The 13937-nt window shown below is 51.7% G+C and overlaps 2 protein-coding genes across 6 annotated transcripts in view; both read left to right on the forward strand.

Moving 5' to 3' along the window:
* The window catches only part of SUSD6 (sushi domain containing 6), a 95714-nt gene extending 90079 nt beyond the window's left edge, over positions 1-5635 (forward strand). For both annotated transcript variants that reach the window (XM_045807946.2, XM_045807947.2), the window contains exon 6: positions 1502-5635. In XM_045807946.2, the coding sequence (XP_045663902.1) occupies positions 1502-1527 (26 nt within the window). In that variant the 3' untranslated portion in view covers positions 1528-5635. The remainder of the gene's footprint in view (positions 1-1501) is intronic.
* Positions 5636-6113: 478 nt separating this feature from the next.
* LOC123799038 (uncharacterized) lies at positions 6114-13609 on the forward strand. 4 transcript variants are annotated; one of them, XM_045807942.2, is made up of 3 exons: positions 6114-7430; positions 7736-7897; positions 9031-13609. In XM_045807942.2, the coding sequence occupies exon 3, from the start codon at positions 9052-9054 to the stop codon at positions 10516-10518; it is 1467 nt and encodes a 488-aa protein (XP_045663898.2). In that variant the 5' UTR covers positions 6114-7430; positions 7736-7897; positions 9031-9051; the 3' UTR covers positions 10519-13609. The 4 variants fall into 4 exon arrangements, with proteins under 4 accessions (XP_045663898.2, XP_045663897.2, XP_045663899.2 ...); XM_045807941.2 differs by having other exon boundaries at positions 6114-7174; positions 7285-7897; XM_045807943.2 differs by lacking the exons at positions 6114-7430; positions 7736-7897 and having other exon boundaries at positions 7908-9964; positions 10859-13609.
* The last annotated feature ends 328 nt before the right edge of the window (positions 13610-13937 follow it).

Here is a 13937-nt window from a genome sequence, read left to right on the forward strand (position 1 = left end):
CAGTGCCATGCTGCCTCGCAGGTGACTTTGGGTTCTCTGTGGCAAGCCAGCCATAGAAGGAAATTGCCACTTCCTGACCTGTCTGCCTTTTCTGGAGCCTGGAGAGTTGAATATCGGGATTGACTCAGTCACTTTAAACAGTATCTTTACCTGAAACCCCAGTGGGGCTCAGGATACAGCCTAAACCCAGCTGTTTCCCTTTGGACAGGGAAGCTTCTGTACTTACCAGGCTTTGCTGAAAGCCAGCGAGGAAACACTATGTTCCCTGGGAGTCTTGGGCCCAGTTAATGTCTGAGGCTGAGAGTATCTGAAAGCAAAGAAGTTGGAAATTCTTAAGTTCAGATCACGTTTAGGAGTTTCCTGAAATCAACAGCATGCCTTCTCTTTTCTCTTGATGGGATATAGAGCTAGGAAGGGGTCGCTACACAGTTGACCCAGGTCTAAAGGTTAGGGGCCCCATGGATAGCCAGCTTATACGTACTATATGTCTGCACTTACTGACACCTGTCCCAAGAGCACTTCTTGGCTCTTACCTTTCCTCAGGAGCCTTGACAGTGCCTGCTCTTCTCCTTTCTTCTCCTGCTGCCTTGCTTTGTTCCATTTATTGAACAAGCATTTTTGAGAACCCATCTTGTGCCTGGTGCTAGTTAGGTTTCTGGAGTGATAGAAAGTAATCTGAAACCTGCTGCCTGCCTGCATGGATTGTCAGTCATTTGGGAAGATCAGGCCTATATTTGAGAAATAATGGAACCAAGAGTTGTAGGTCCATGTCAGAGTGAGGGGCACAGAAAAGGCACATAGTTTATCCAGCTCGCTCCAGACTGAGCGTTATGGGCCTGATAGGCACCGTAGGAAATCAGGACCTCAAGGCATTGGTGTAACCCGGTGGACGTAAAAGGAGACCAAGACCCAGAGAGGGGAAGTGAGTAACTCAGTATCACACAGCTGGTGGGTGGCCTTAAGGAAGAGTTGGGACCTAAGCAGGGCTCCACAGCCTCAGAGCTTGAGATTAAGGATAGAAAGAGAGGCAACTAGACCAGCAGAGTCAAGGCAGAGAGGAGGTTCAAGGTAGCACTACCTTGAATACTAGACTGAATATTCAGATTTTATCACACAGGTGGAGGGAGAGATGAACAAGAAAGGCCTGAAGAAAGGGCGAGGGGTTTAGACTCATTAGAAGGGTATGAGTGAGGCTTTTTTAAAAAATTAAATTTTTTATTTTAGAGAGAGAACTGGAGTAGGGGGAGAGGCAGAGGGAAAGAAGCAGACTCCCGTTGAGCGCAGAGTCCCACGCGGGCTCGATCTCATGACCCTGAGATCATGACCTGAGCCAAAACCAAGAATCTGATGTTTAACCAACTGAGCTACACAAGCGCCCCTGAGTGAGGCATTTTATTTCTTCAGACCAGGGCCTGCATGGGGACACCGAAGTGGGATCAGGTGTGCTGTAGAGAGACCTAGCAGGGTAACCACTGTGCTTTTCTGTCTTCTCTTCCTGCAGATATCCCACTGTTGAAAGAAGCATGAGCGCTGCCACGGGCCTCTCCTCTCTGCAACGGTCCTCTCTGCCCTTCTTCCCTCTCCCTGTGGGTTTGAGCACCCTGTCCTCCAGCCACCCTACCCGGATACCTGAGCTGCCACCTGTGTATCTGTGTGTCTCTATATCTCTGAGGGCCTCCAGGCCCACCTTGCTGGAAACTCAAGGAAGATTCTCGCCATCTGTCTGCTGGACAGCTGGAAGAGCTGGCATTTTGCCTAGCCCGGTCTTCCCATCTGTGTCGGGGACATATTTGAATGTGCTGGACTGAACTCTTCCTTTCCCTGAGCCCTCTGGGTCCCCTCCGGCCAGCTCTTTGGTGGCAGACCCCACCAGCCTCTGCGGGCCTGAGAGCCGCTGTGTTTACTTGTGCCTTCCCCCCCCTAACCCATCCAGTTCCCCTGTCATGCAGGCTTGTTGCTATCCTCCAGACCTCAGTGGCAGCACTGCTGCCCTCTGCCGCACAGGGGGCTGGGCCTGGGGCTGAGGCTCTCCTGGGAACTTTGAGGGCTGGCACCACTGCCCTTAGCAGGAGCAGATCCAAAGGTGGCTCTAATTAGGGCAGGAATATGGGTGCCTGGGCCTGCCCTTGGTTGACACCGGTGGCACATTTCTTTGGCCGAGGATGGAGGATGCAGAAAATCATGCCAAAGCTATCCCAGCACCCAGCTGTCCAGCTTGGAGGTGCTGGCTTCTCGCCCTGTTGAGTTTCCAAGAAGCGTGGAGAAGATCCTGAGGGAGGGAAGGAAGGTGGCTGATAACGATTGTCTTCCTAATATGCAAGTCCTCACTTCCTACTTCCAGCGTCGGCCATCCTGGCCTTGGTTTTCTCTGTTTCACTGGAGTATAAGGGGAAGTGGCCTGCTGCCTCCTGGGTTGGATCCTTGGCAACCTCCGCTTCCTTGCTGCCCACAGGGGCCTGAGGTGAATCATCTCTGGGACGGGAGAGTTGCTAAGGTGCCGCGGAATGCCCGTGTGGCCATGGCATTTGGGGCAGGTTGCCCCGTTCTGGGTTCGTGGTGACAGAAGGGAGCCTAAGAGGCACAGACCGAGTCCCCAGGCAGCTGCAGGCAGCTCCAGCCCCGGTCCTGAGGCTCCTCGTCACCACAGTCACGTGCCTTAGTAACTGTGCCCAGGAAGCGTGCTGCTGCTTGCCGCACCGCTGCTTTTCCTACTCGTGTTTCCCCTGCCACCCTTCCACATGCCCCAGCTGACAGAGGGCTCCGTGCTCTCCCCTGACACCTGGGGAGGGGCTGACAGTCCTCAGCATCACACCTCGCTGGTCTGCGGTGGGTGAAAGCTTGCCAAGCAGCCTAGCCCCGGGGGCCCTTCCACTGAAGGGGGTGGGCTCCGTGCTCCCCGATGCTTCTGCTGGGGGGCTCTCACTCTGCCATCTGTGGATGCTGTCCAGGGCCGGGGTGGCAGAGCTCAGCCAGGCTACTGCCATCCTCAAAAGACGTGGCGTTGAGGAATGCTTATTTCTGTTTTGTTTTTGAAGCACTGGGGCTGGGAGACTTGTCGCTGACCCTACCTGCACCTCTGCTCCTCCCCAAGCCGCTCTGTTTGGGGTGGTGAAGACAATAAAGAGCCCAGTATATTTTTAGTACCTGACCTAACAGGGTAGCTCTAGGTGGGGATGGCCACAAAGATAGGGGAATGGCCTCCTCTCAGCCTCCTGCATCACTCTCACGCGCACTTTACTACCCGCTCGTTCCCAGCCTCCTGGCACCACTGTAGTCTTCCTTCGCTCAGGGTAAGGGCAGTGCCTGCTGGGCCTGCGGGCGCCCCCACATCTCCCCTTCCCCACCCAGGAGCCCTGGCTGGCGTGGTTCCATATGGAACAGGTTGGTGGAGGTGCTGGAACACAAGCCTCTGAGGGACCTGCAAAAGACCAGGGGACCTGTCCTTGGCCTCCGAAGAGGCCGTTTCTGGAGATGTGCCTGCCAGCACTTGCTGGCACTGGGCCCATCTGGAGGGTAGGGTCCCTATGGACCCTAGTTGCCTCATCATGCACGGCTCTCCTTTACCCACAGAGGTGCCCTTGTCTTCCTCCAGAAAAGAAAGCAGGAACAGATGGTGGAGGGATCCAAAGTCTCACTGTTGGGCTTGCAGCCTGAATAAGGGTCTAGAATATTTTTTAAAAATGGAAGATCTTACCCTTTTTTATATCATTACTGTGGGTTTTCCCCCCTAAGAGATTGTGCTATTTGTTTTGGGTTTATTCAGCCACATAAGTGACTGGCTTAGCCCTTGAAAAAAAAATGAAAACCCTTTCTTCTGAAGCCTTCTTCCACCTCGCCCGCCATTAACACCATCCTGGGGATCACAAGCCCAGACTTGCCTACCTGGTAGGAAAGAAAAGTCTGAATAAATGGGAACCTAGTGCACACACACTCCCTTGCTCCCTCTGTCCCCTCCCCTGTATCATTGGCTTTGCTGAGCGCCCCCCCCCCCAATGTCCCTGGAAACCCCTGGGCCTGTGGTGGGAGGAGCCTAGGCCTCCCATTCGCTTCGCACTTCTCTGAAGCAGTTTCTTAGCCATCAGCCAGGTGCTGCTGTTTCTAGGGCTTCTGGGCTTTGTCCCTTTCAAGGGATTAGGAACTCCACAGCTGCCTCGAGGTGGAGCCTGGCGGAGGGACAAGGGCAGTGGCAGGTGGCAGGCTGTTAGGCTGCCAAAGGAGCCTAGAACAGGTGGGAGAAACTGCCCAGGGCTTGGCTTTCCAGGGCTCATCTTTAGGGGAGTCCAGCAGAGGGCTTGTCCAGGAGAATGGCCCGCACCAAGGGACTAGAAGTGTCTTTTTGCACCCATGAGCTGACTCAGTGCAGGTTTTATATCCTGGTGACTTGCAGTCACATGCCAGCGACTTTCAAGGGCCAGTGTGTGGTGAAAATCACTTAAGATTTCCGTCCCTTTCAATGCCTTAGTTTAGCAGATAGGCTCTCTCTTTTGCCATTTCTGAATTTTGTGTGCTGTGTTCCTGTTTCACTGGTGTTAACTGTGAAATGGGCTGAGTCCTAGCCACTTTGTGAGTTCTTTTGGCTTTACAGGGCATTTCAGTGTGCATTCTACCAACACTCCACTTGCAAACAGAACTTAAGCTCATGTCTTCCCCACTCATCCCTTCTTCCTCCTACTCCTCTCCCCTTCCCCCCCAGCTTTCAAGTTCTGTGGAGAAGCCTGATGGCAAGACAGACAAAGGTAGACTTTTCCGGCTTCTTTAGTGCTGGCACAGGATCCACAGGCATTCGGCCTCTCCCCTCCCCGTTCTGCCTAAGCTCTCAGACCACCTGCTTGCCACACAGCAGTGTCTTCCGTTCGCAGGGAACATCGTCACATAAAGAATGGGATATGCTGCAAACACTTCTACATCCTTGCCTTTCATTCCTCCTTAAAGAGAATACAGGACCCAGAAGGGAAGTGGTACACAGTCTTTCTAGCTTGATGTCCAGATGTGCTTGCTGAGGACAGTGATGCTGAGGCTTCTCTTGGGGGTTGCTGCTGGGGGCCCCTGGCGCTCAGCAGAGGGCCAGTCATTACCGGTGCCCAGGGAGGGGCTGAAAGAGATTTTGCTTGGCAGAAGCATGGACTGAGGTAGAGTAGCTGGTTCCCTCGAAAGGCAGCAGGCTCAGCTTTGCTGCAAAGCAGTTCCTCTTAATCTCCAGTTGAAAACCTAATAGAATTTTGAATGAACCCCCCCCCCCAGGTTGAGCCCTCTGTCGGGCAGCAGAGCTAACTGGAGGGCATGTAGGGGCCAAGCACTCAGATTGCCAAGCAGGAGGAGAGATGGACGCGGGTTGCACGGCAGCCCACCACACCCTGCCCTGGCTTCTTACCACACCACTATGGAATCCTTTGCAGAATGGTACTCCTATATAATGGTTTCAAACGACACATGCATCATTGACTCTGTGCAGGATGTCACTCAATCAGTTTGGGTTTGCTTTATTTTATTTTATATATATATTTTTTGGTATCCTGTACATTGCAGTGGGTGTGAAGATAGTATTTTAATATTTGTACAAAGTTTAATTTAATTTTAATTGTTCTATGTATATAACTGCATTTCTAAATAATAATTAAAAAAAGATTCTTATGAAGGCAGTTGTGAGAGGTATGATCCTTCCAGAAATTCTGCAGAAACCCAAGATGGAAAAGAGCACGTGGGGTGGGAGCTCATGATGGGTTGAAGCGCCAGCTCTAGGGTGGGGGTCCCCAGCAAGAGGAGATGGGACAGGGAGTGTGCCATTGAGGGAAGAGAGAGCCCAGGCCTTGGTGGAAATACATTCCATGTCTCTTCAGACATCCTCAGTGTGCCAGCCACTGTGCTGTGCTGGGACTCCGCGGAATCTCTCCAGTGCTGGGAAGGCAGACAGTTCCAGCAGCGTGCCTCGATGAACAGGGAAGCTATGCCAGGGCACAGTCTGGAAACATCCCGTAGATGGAATGGCAAGTAAGCTGAGATGCAAAGGGTCCACACAGCCAGGCTCAGGGGCAGGACACCACAGATGTGCGGATGCCACAGCAGCAGAAAGCAGGTGCAGGGGGGAGAGGAAAAGGAGGGGGGTCCGGGACTGAGGGGAGAGCGGCAGAGGCTGGGTGGCCCAGGCCCTCCGAGTGAGGAGTGGGGACCTTTAACTTCATCTTCCGTGTGGCCAGAAGTGCTCTGACAGTGTTAAGTAACAATGATTTAGTGAGCTCCACTTTTCTGGGGGGAAGCTCTCCCTGTCTCTTAAGAAAAATGTTCAGGGGGATAAAACATACTGTACCTGGAGACCACGTAAGAAGTTGTCAGTCTTGGGAAGAAGGCAGTGTGAGTAGCTGGCTCCCTTCTTAAGGGAGATGGCGAGACAGAAGGCGCGGTCTGGGGAGGGGAAATGACGGAGATCTCAGTGATGTGGTTTTGGAATATAGGAGAGGTTCAGTGGGGTGAGGTCCCAAGCCAATGACCAAGAAAGAATTCTTGAGATGTCTTTGGTGCAAAATGGTGGTTTATGAAAGCTGGGGGACAGGACCCGTGGGGAGAAAGAGCTGCTGCCCTGGGTTGTGAGGGGTGGCTGGTTATATACTATGGAGTTGGGGGAGGTAAGGAAAAGGGAGGTTTCAAAGGATTTTCATATGTTAAAGAAGACTTACAGGATACCTGAGGCCTTGGCATTGTCAAGTTAAGGTTGTTTTCCCCTCCAGCAAGGCATTAACGTGAAGATAGTTGGGAGCTTCCTGGAGGAACATTACGCTCTGCCCGCCTCAAGTATCTGTCAATGGGCTGCAGGTTATAAGGACGTTTAATTGTATCTACATTCCCTTCTGGAAGCTAGGTCACTGATAGAAATGCTTTGTTCTTGTAGATCGCTAAGACATTGGTAAACTGAGGGAGACTCCTGTCTTGCAGGATTGTGATGTCTATAAGTTAACTATTTGTTTTTCCTTTCCTTAGCTTTAGGGCAGCCAGGAGTGCCTGAGGAAGGTCACATATATCCCATCTGGTGGGGGAGGTGTCTGCTTCTGCTTTGTCCTCAGCTTGCCTTCTGTTCCCTCACCATCAGGACCAGAGGGCAGAGCACTCGGAGGTGGACAGGGAGGTGGAGAGGTCGTCCCAGGTGGGAGAGGCCCACGCACTTGAGCAGCCACAGCAGGTGGTAAGGGTGCCGGAAGAGGGAAGATGGGGAACTTGGGGATAAAACATCAGGCCACTCTGAAGTCGTTCTGGGGGTAATTAATGGCCAGAATATGTTTCTCTAATACTTAGGGTCAGGTGGGAAAATGTAGGAGCATCCGTGCCAAGTCTCCACCTTCGTAGCCCGACAAACACCAGGTCGGGTCCACACAAACATCACCGCCCTTCGTTGCAAGGAGGCCAAGGGAAGAGCATTGCATCAACTTTTCAAAGTCGTGGTGAGAATAGCGGATACATACACGCGTGCCCTCCATAGCAGGCAGAGTTCTGCACACTGTGTGTGTGAACTCACCGAGCCACATAGCTAGCTCTACAAGGCAGGTGCCGCTATCACTCAGAGCTCCAGTGCCACATATAATGAAACGGAGGCATAGAGAAGTGGATTAACTTGCCCGAGGTGGGGCTGGGATTGAATTCAAACCCAGGTAGTTCTGCTGAAGTGATCCCCTCCCTGTGCCGGTCCCCGGCCCAGCAGACGCTGCCTGCCTCCCAAGGCCCTTACCACCCTCCTTCTGCCTTTCAGTCTCTGTCCCAACCAGTGAGCTTCAGGCAGAGGAAAAACTAAAATCATGGCGGGGAAATGACACACCGTTCACTGGGGGAGAAAACGACTTGCATCTCAGAGAATGGGAAGTACCAGCACAGTGTGGGGGAGGACGCGTTTCAGCCATGCAGACCATGATAAGTAAGTACACAAAGTGAAAGGACATTTTTGAAGTTTGATTGCAAGAAAACATACATGGGGAACATAACTGAAAATCCCCTTTAAGCAAAGTTTAAGCGCCCCAAATACTTTAAGGAAGGGGCCCACTTGAAAAAAATGCTAACCACAGCTTCGCCTTCTCGCTTCTGTGCACGCCTGCTTGCTAAAGATAAATAGATAAATCGAGCCCCTAGGTGGAGGGGTGCCTAATTGTATCCCACCCAGAGCTATCGCCCCCCGGCATGTTGCCATCCTACCCTCCACCCGGAATGACGCCCAAAGAGACCCTCCGAAGGACCACCACCCTGCACCATCTGAAGCTCTCTGATAGTTCCTCGCGCCAAGTGGCATGACCTAAATTTCCTATTGGACAGTTTGTACTGGCCAACCGGACTCTTAATTGGGCAGAAACCGCAAACACCCCAAAGACTGTCTCCGGAGGATCACGCCCACAGCCCCCCATAAAAACCTAACCCATTCACAGCTCGGGGCTCTTCTCCGCTGCCCTTGCAAGGGTTATGAGATGAGCCCCAGCGCGCTGGTCCTGCAATAAAGCCTCGTGTGATTGCATCAAGAACTGTCTCTCTCGACTTCTTGGGGTTGAGTCGCCGCGTCCTTTAAGGTAGGGTGTGACATCCTCTTCCGCCCTTACATTTGGTGCGTTGGCCGGGAAAGCTTGGCGACCATCCCCACGTCTCGAGAGACCACAATCTTGGAGGTACCCATCCCCTTGCTGCTTGTTGCTTGCTCTGTTTCCGCGCCGGCTGTATCTGTCTGCTCTGCACGGCACTTGTTGCCATCCGGTCAGTTGACTGACATCTGGGTCTGGTTCTGGTTTTATGCGGCCTTTTGGGCGGGTAGACGTGCCCCGAACGCCCAAGGCTGCACCCCCGGGGGACGCCCCGGTGGTTTCGGAAGGGAATCGGGGACGCTCGGTTTCCCTTTATTGGGAGGTCTCTGGCGAAGTTCTGACCCTCCTGCCTATAAACGGCCAGGGATATCAGCCCTCGTCCACTCTTAACCCCAAGTGTTTTTTTAAGAGTCGGAGAGGCCGTTGGGCGCTTGACGGCATTCTGTCTTTACTGCTTGTCTGTTTCGTTTTTTTCATTTGGCAGGTTTCCACCCGGCAGGAAACCATGGGGCAAACTATTTCTACCCCTCTTTGTCTCACCACTCGGCATTGGTCAGAAGTGAGAGCGAGAGCCCACAATTTGTCAGTAGAAGTCAACAAAAATAAATGGGTAACCTTCTGTGCCTCTGAATGGCCCACCTTTGGCGTTGGTTGGCCCCCTGGAGGGTCATTCAACTTAACACTAATTCTAGCAGTCAAAGCTGTTGTCTTTCAGCCAAATCCGCACGGACACCCTGACCAGCAGCCTTATATCATTGTCTGGCAGGACCTCGTCCAGAACCCCCCTCCTTGGGTAAAGCCTTGGCTTAGTCAGACTCCTGCACAAACCTCTGCCCTAACCGTAAAAACGTCCACAATAAAACAATGTTCCTGCGAGCCCCGTAAGATCTACCCTGAGTCACAAGATCCGGCCCTTCTAGAATGGCCTCCCCCTTACCCGCACGTTCCTCCCTCTGCCCCCCCAATGGAACCCTCGGGGGTAGACAGCGGGGTAAGTGGGGAAGGAGGTCCAGCTCAGGGGACAAGGAGCAGGCGAGGGATTTCACCAGATTCCACTCGGGCCCTTCCCCTCCGAGCCTATGGCCCCCCTCCCGAAGGGAATGGCCTCCAGCCCCTACAGTATTGGCCGTTCTCCTCCTCGGACCTCTATAATTGGAAAACTAACCACCCCCCATTCTCTGAGGATCCCCAACGCCTAACTAACCTGGTAGAATCTTTAATGTTTTCCCACCAGCCTACCTGGGATGACTACCAACAACTCCTACAGACTCTGTTCACGACTGAGGAGCGCGAGAGAATCCTGATGGAGGCCCGAAAAAATGTCCCTGGAGAAAATGGGCTTCCCACTACTCTCCCTAACCTTATAGACCTCGCTTTCCCATTGGGTCGTCCGGACTGGGACTACAGTCAACCCGAAGGTAGGGAGCGGCTACAGGTCTACCGCCAGGCTCTAGTGGCTGGTCTCAAAGGGGCCGCAAGACGCCCCACCAATTTGGCTAAGGTAAGAGAGGTGCTTCAAAAACCTGAGGAACCCCCTTCGGTTTTCCTGGAAAGGCTGATGGAGGCTTTTCGTAGGTACACCCCATTCAACCCGACTTCAGAAGGCCAGCGAGCCTCAGTAGCGATGGCATTTATAGGCCAAGCCGCGCCTGACATACGAAAAAAATTACAAAGACTAGAGGGGTTACAAGATAGGACCTTACAAGATTTGGTAAAAGAAGCAGAAAAGGTGTACCATAGAAGGGAGACAGATGAGGAAAAAGAACAAAAAAGAGAAAGGATACGAGAAAAAAATTTAACTCGGATCCTGGCTGCGGTAGTTGATGGGAAAAACTTTGAAAGAGACCGGCAGGCAGGCAACCTGAGCAATCAAAAGGGGCCCAGACCACCGCTGGGAAAAAACCAATGCGCCTACTGCAAGGAACAGGGCCACTGGGTTAAATTTTTCCTCGGTTTGGAGTCCCAAGAATAATCGGGTCGGATAACGGCCCAGCCTTTGTTGCTCAGGTATGCCAGGATATAGCCAGGATCCTTGGGGTAAATTGGAAATTACATTGTGCTTATAGACCCCAAAGCTCAGGTCAAGTAGAAAGAGTAAATAGAACTATAAAGGAGACCATAACTAAATTGTCCTTGGAGACTGGCGTTGCAGACTGGATAGCCCTCCTCCCCTATGCCCTGTTCCGGGTCCGAAATACCCCGAATTTTCTAAATGTCACTCCCTTCGAAATATTATATGGGACTACCCCTCCCTTGGCCTCTATGCATTTGCCTACCTTTGAACACGTAACTAACCAAGCTTTACTCAGCAGATTAAAGGCCCTTGAAATCACCCAAAGGACGTTGTGGAAATCATTAGCAGACGCCTACCGACCTGGGGACCTCCAGGTACCTCACCGGTTCCAGGTGGGAGACTCAGTCTACGTAAGGAGACATCGAGCCGGTAACCTAGAACCCCGGTGGAAAGGACCTTACATCGTCCTGCTGACAACCCCAACTGCTGTCAAAGTAGATGGCGTCTCAGCTTGGATCCATGCGTCTCACGTCAAGGAGGCCCCCCCCGACAAGAATTGGACTTTGGAAAAGACTGACAACCCCCTCAAACTCCGTCTGCGCCGCATGTACGCTGCTGATGCTGATTCAACTACCGATAAGTAGCCCTAACCCACATGGTCCTCTTACCCTGACCTGGGAAATCACCTCTCAGTTAGGGGCTCCAATATGGAGCATCTCTAACAATGCCCCCCTTTGGTCGTGGTGGCCCAACCTATACCCAGACCTCTGCAGACTGGTTTCAGGCTTAGATGCCTGGGACATCTTAGATGAACAAAACATAGCCTGTCGCGACCCCATGGCCAAGCATAGACTAAAAACGGACCCCTTCTATATATGTCCTAAAGATGGTCGAGCAAGGGCAATCGCCCGCAAATGCGGAGGTTTCGACCACTACTTCTGTAAAAGCTGGGGCTGTGAAACCACGGGGGTAGTTTGGTGGAAGCCAACTTCCTCATGGGACTTAATAAACGTGACACGAGGAAATGCCACTACCCTTAACATTACCTTCTCTGATAAAGGGAAAGAATCCCGGGACTGGCTAAAAGGGAGAACTTGGGGTTTTAGGTTTTATATAACTGGGACGGATCCCGGATTCACATTTACTGTAAGGCTACGTACTGACCCGCTATGAACTGTTCCTATAGGACCTAACCAGGTACTAAGTAATCAGTCACGTGATCCGTCCCCAAATGACTCCCATGGTCTGACCGCAAACCTGCTCCCCCAGCGCTACCCCTTCCTTAACTCCTCCCTAAAAACTTACCATCCTGCGCAGCGGCTATTCAATATTGTGCAGGGAGCCTACACGGCCTTAAACCATACTAGTTCGAACTTGACACAGGACTGCTGGCTATGCTTGTCCTCCACCCCTCCTTACTACCAAGGGATCGTACACTCTGGCAACTACACAGTGTCAGGAGGATATGACAGATGTAACTGGGGAAAACCTGGAAAATTGACCTTAACAGAAATTTTTGGGCAGGGTCTTTGTATAGGAAATCCCACTCCAGAATATCAGCCCCTATGCAGTAAAACTCATGTTATTTCAGGGGCTAATATTACTGAAAACACCACGATTATCCATGTAAATGTGACCAGTAAATACTTAGTTCCCCTGAGCGGATGGTGGGCCTGCAACACCGGCCTAACTCCCTGCTTGCACACTAGTATTTTCAATCAGTCCGCAGACTTTTGTATCATGATCCAATTGCTGCCCAAAGTGACCTACTATGAGACAGCCCCCTTCGAAGACAGGTTCGATTCCTACCACCAAGGTGGTTCCCTAATCGGGAATCGCCACAAGAGAGAATTGATCTCCATCTCCTTGGCAGTCCTACTGGGATTGGGAGTTGCTGCCGGCATAGGCACCGGAGCGGCGGCCCTAGTTCAAGGGTCCCAATCCTATCAGGAACTGCGGATGTCAATTGATGAAGACCTGAAAGTATTAGAACAATCCATTACCCACCTAGAAAAGTCTTTAACTTCCTTGTCGGAAGTAGTCTTACAAAACAGAAGAGGTTTAGACCTTCTTTTCTTGCAGCAAGGGGGTGTATGCGTTGCCCTAAATGAAGAATGCTGTTTTTATTCCGATCACTCCGGAGTAGTAAAAGACTCTATGACTAAATTAAGACGGAAATTAGTAGAGAGACGAAAAGAACGAGAGGCCACTCAGGGGTGGTTCCAAGGTTGGTTCAATAAAACTCCCTGGTTAACTACTCTAATTTCCGCCCTGACAGGACCACTGCTAATTGTTCTGTTACTCCTTACCCTAGGCCCTTGCGTTCTGAATTGTCTCATACAATTTGTCCGTAGCCAAGTCAGCACTGTACAACTATTCATGTTAAGACATGAATACCAAGAGTTAAACCCCCCAGAGGATTCAACTATTCCATGATTGGAATTGTGCAAAAAATAAAAAGGGGGGAATGAAAGGACATTTTTGAAGTTTGATTGCAAGAAAACATACATGGGGAACATAACTGAAAATCCCCTTTAAGCAAAGTTTAAGCGCCCCAAATACTTTAAGGAAGGGGCCCACTTGAAAAAAATGCTAACCACAGCTTCGCCTTCTCGCTTCTGTGCACGCCTGCTTGCTAAAGATAAATAGATAAATCGAGCCCCTAGGTGGAGGGGTGCCTAATTGTATCCCACCCAGAGCTATCGCCCCCCGGCATGTTGCCATCCTACCCTCCACCCGGAATGACGCCCAAAGAGACCCTCCGAAGGACCACCACCCTGCACCATCTGAAGCTCTCTGATAGTTCCTCGCGCCAAGTGGCATGACCTAAATTTCCTATTGGACAGTTTGTACTGGCCAACCGGACTCTTAATTGGGCAGAAACCGCAAACACCCCAAAGACTGTCTCCGGAGGATCACGCCCACAGCCCCCCATAAAAACCTAACCCATTCACAGCTCGGGGCTCTTCTCCGCTGCCCTTGCAAGGGTTATGAGATGAGCCCCAGCGCGCTGGTCCTGCAATAAAGCCTCGTGTGATTGCATCAAGAACTGTCTCTCTCGACTTCTTGGGGTTGAGTCGCCGCGTCCTTTAAGGTAGGGTGTGACATCCTCTTCCGCCCTTACAAAAGCAGCAGGAGTTGCTCCTCCACAAGAAAAACAGATATAAAAAGGAAAGACTGCTTGTTTCCGTGATAGGTAAACCTTCTTTGTCACTGGAGAACTGGCAGAAGCATGTCCCAACAGGTAAGGAATGCTGGGGAAGGCAGCCTTGTCAACGTGAGGTCAACCAGGGGGTTGTTACCTTTCTCTTGAAGACAGATGAGGGGAGGACGAAGGAACAATGCCCACAAAACCTGAGAGCTGCCGGGGAAGGGCT

Source organism: Ursus americanus, chromosome 26 (assembly GCF_024610735.1).
Source record: "Ursus americanus isolate L20-20 chromosome 26, mUrsAme1.1.p, whole genome shotgun sequence".
Lineage (NCBI taxonomy): Eukaryota > Metazoa > Chordata > Mammalia > Carnivora > Ursidae > Ursus > Ursus americanus.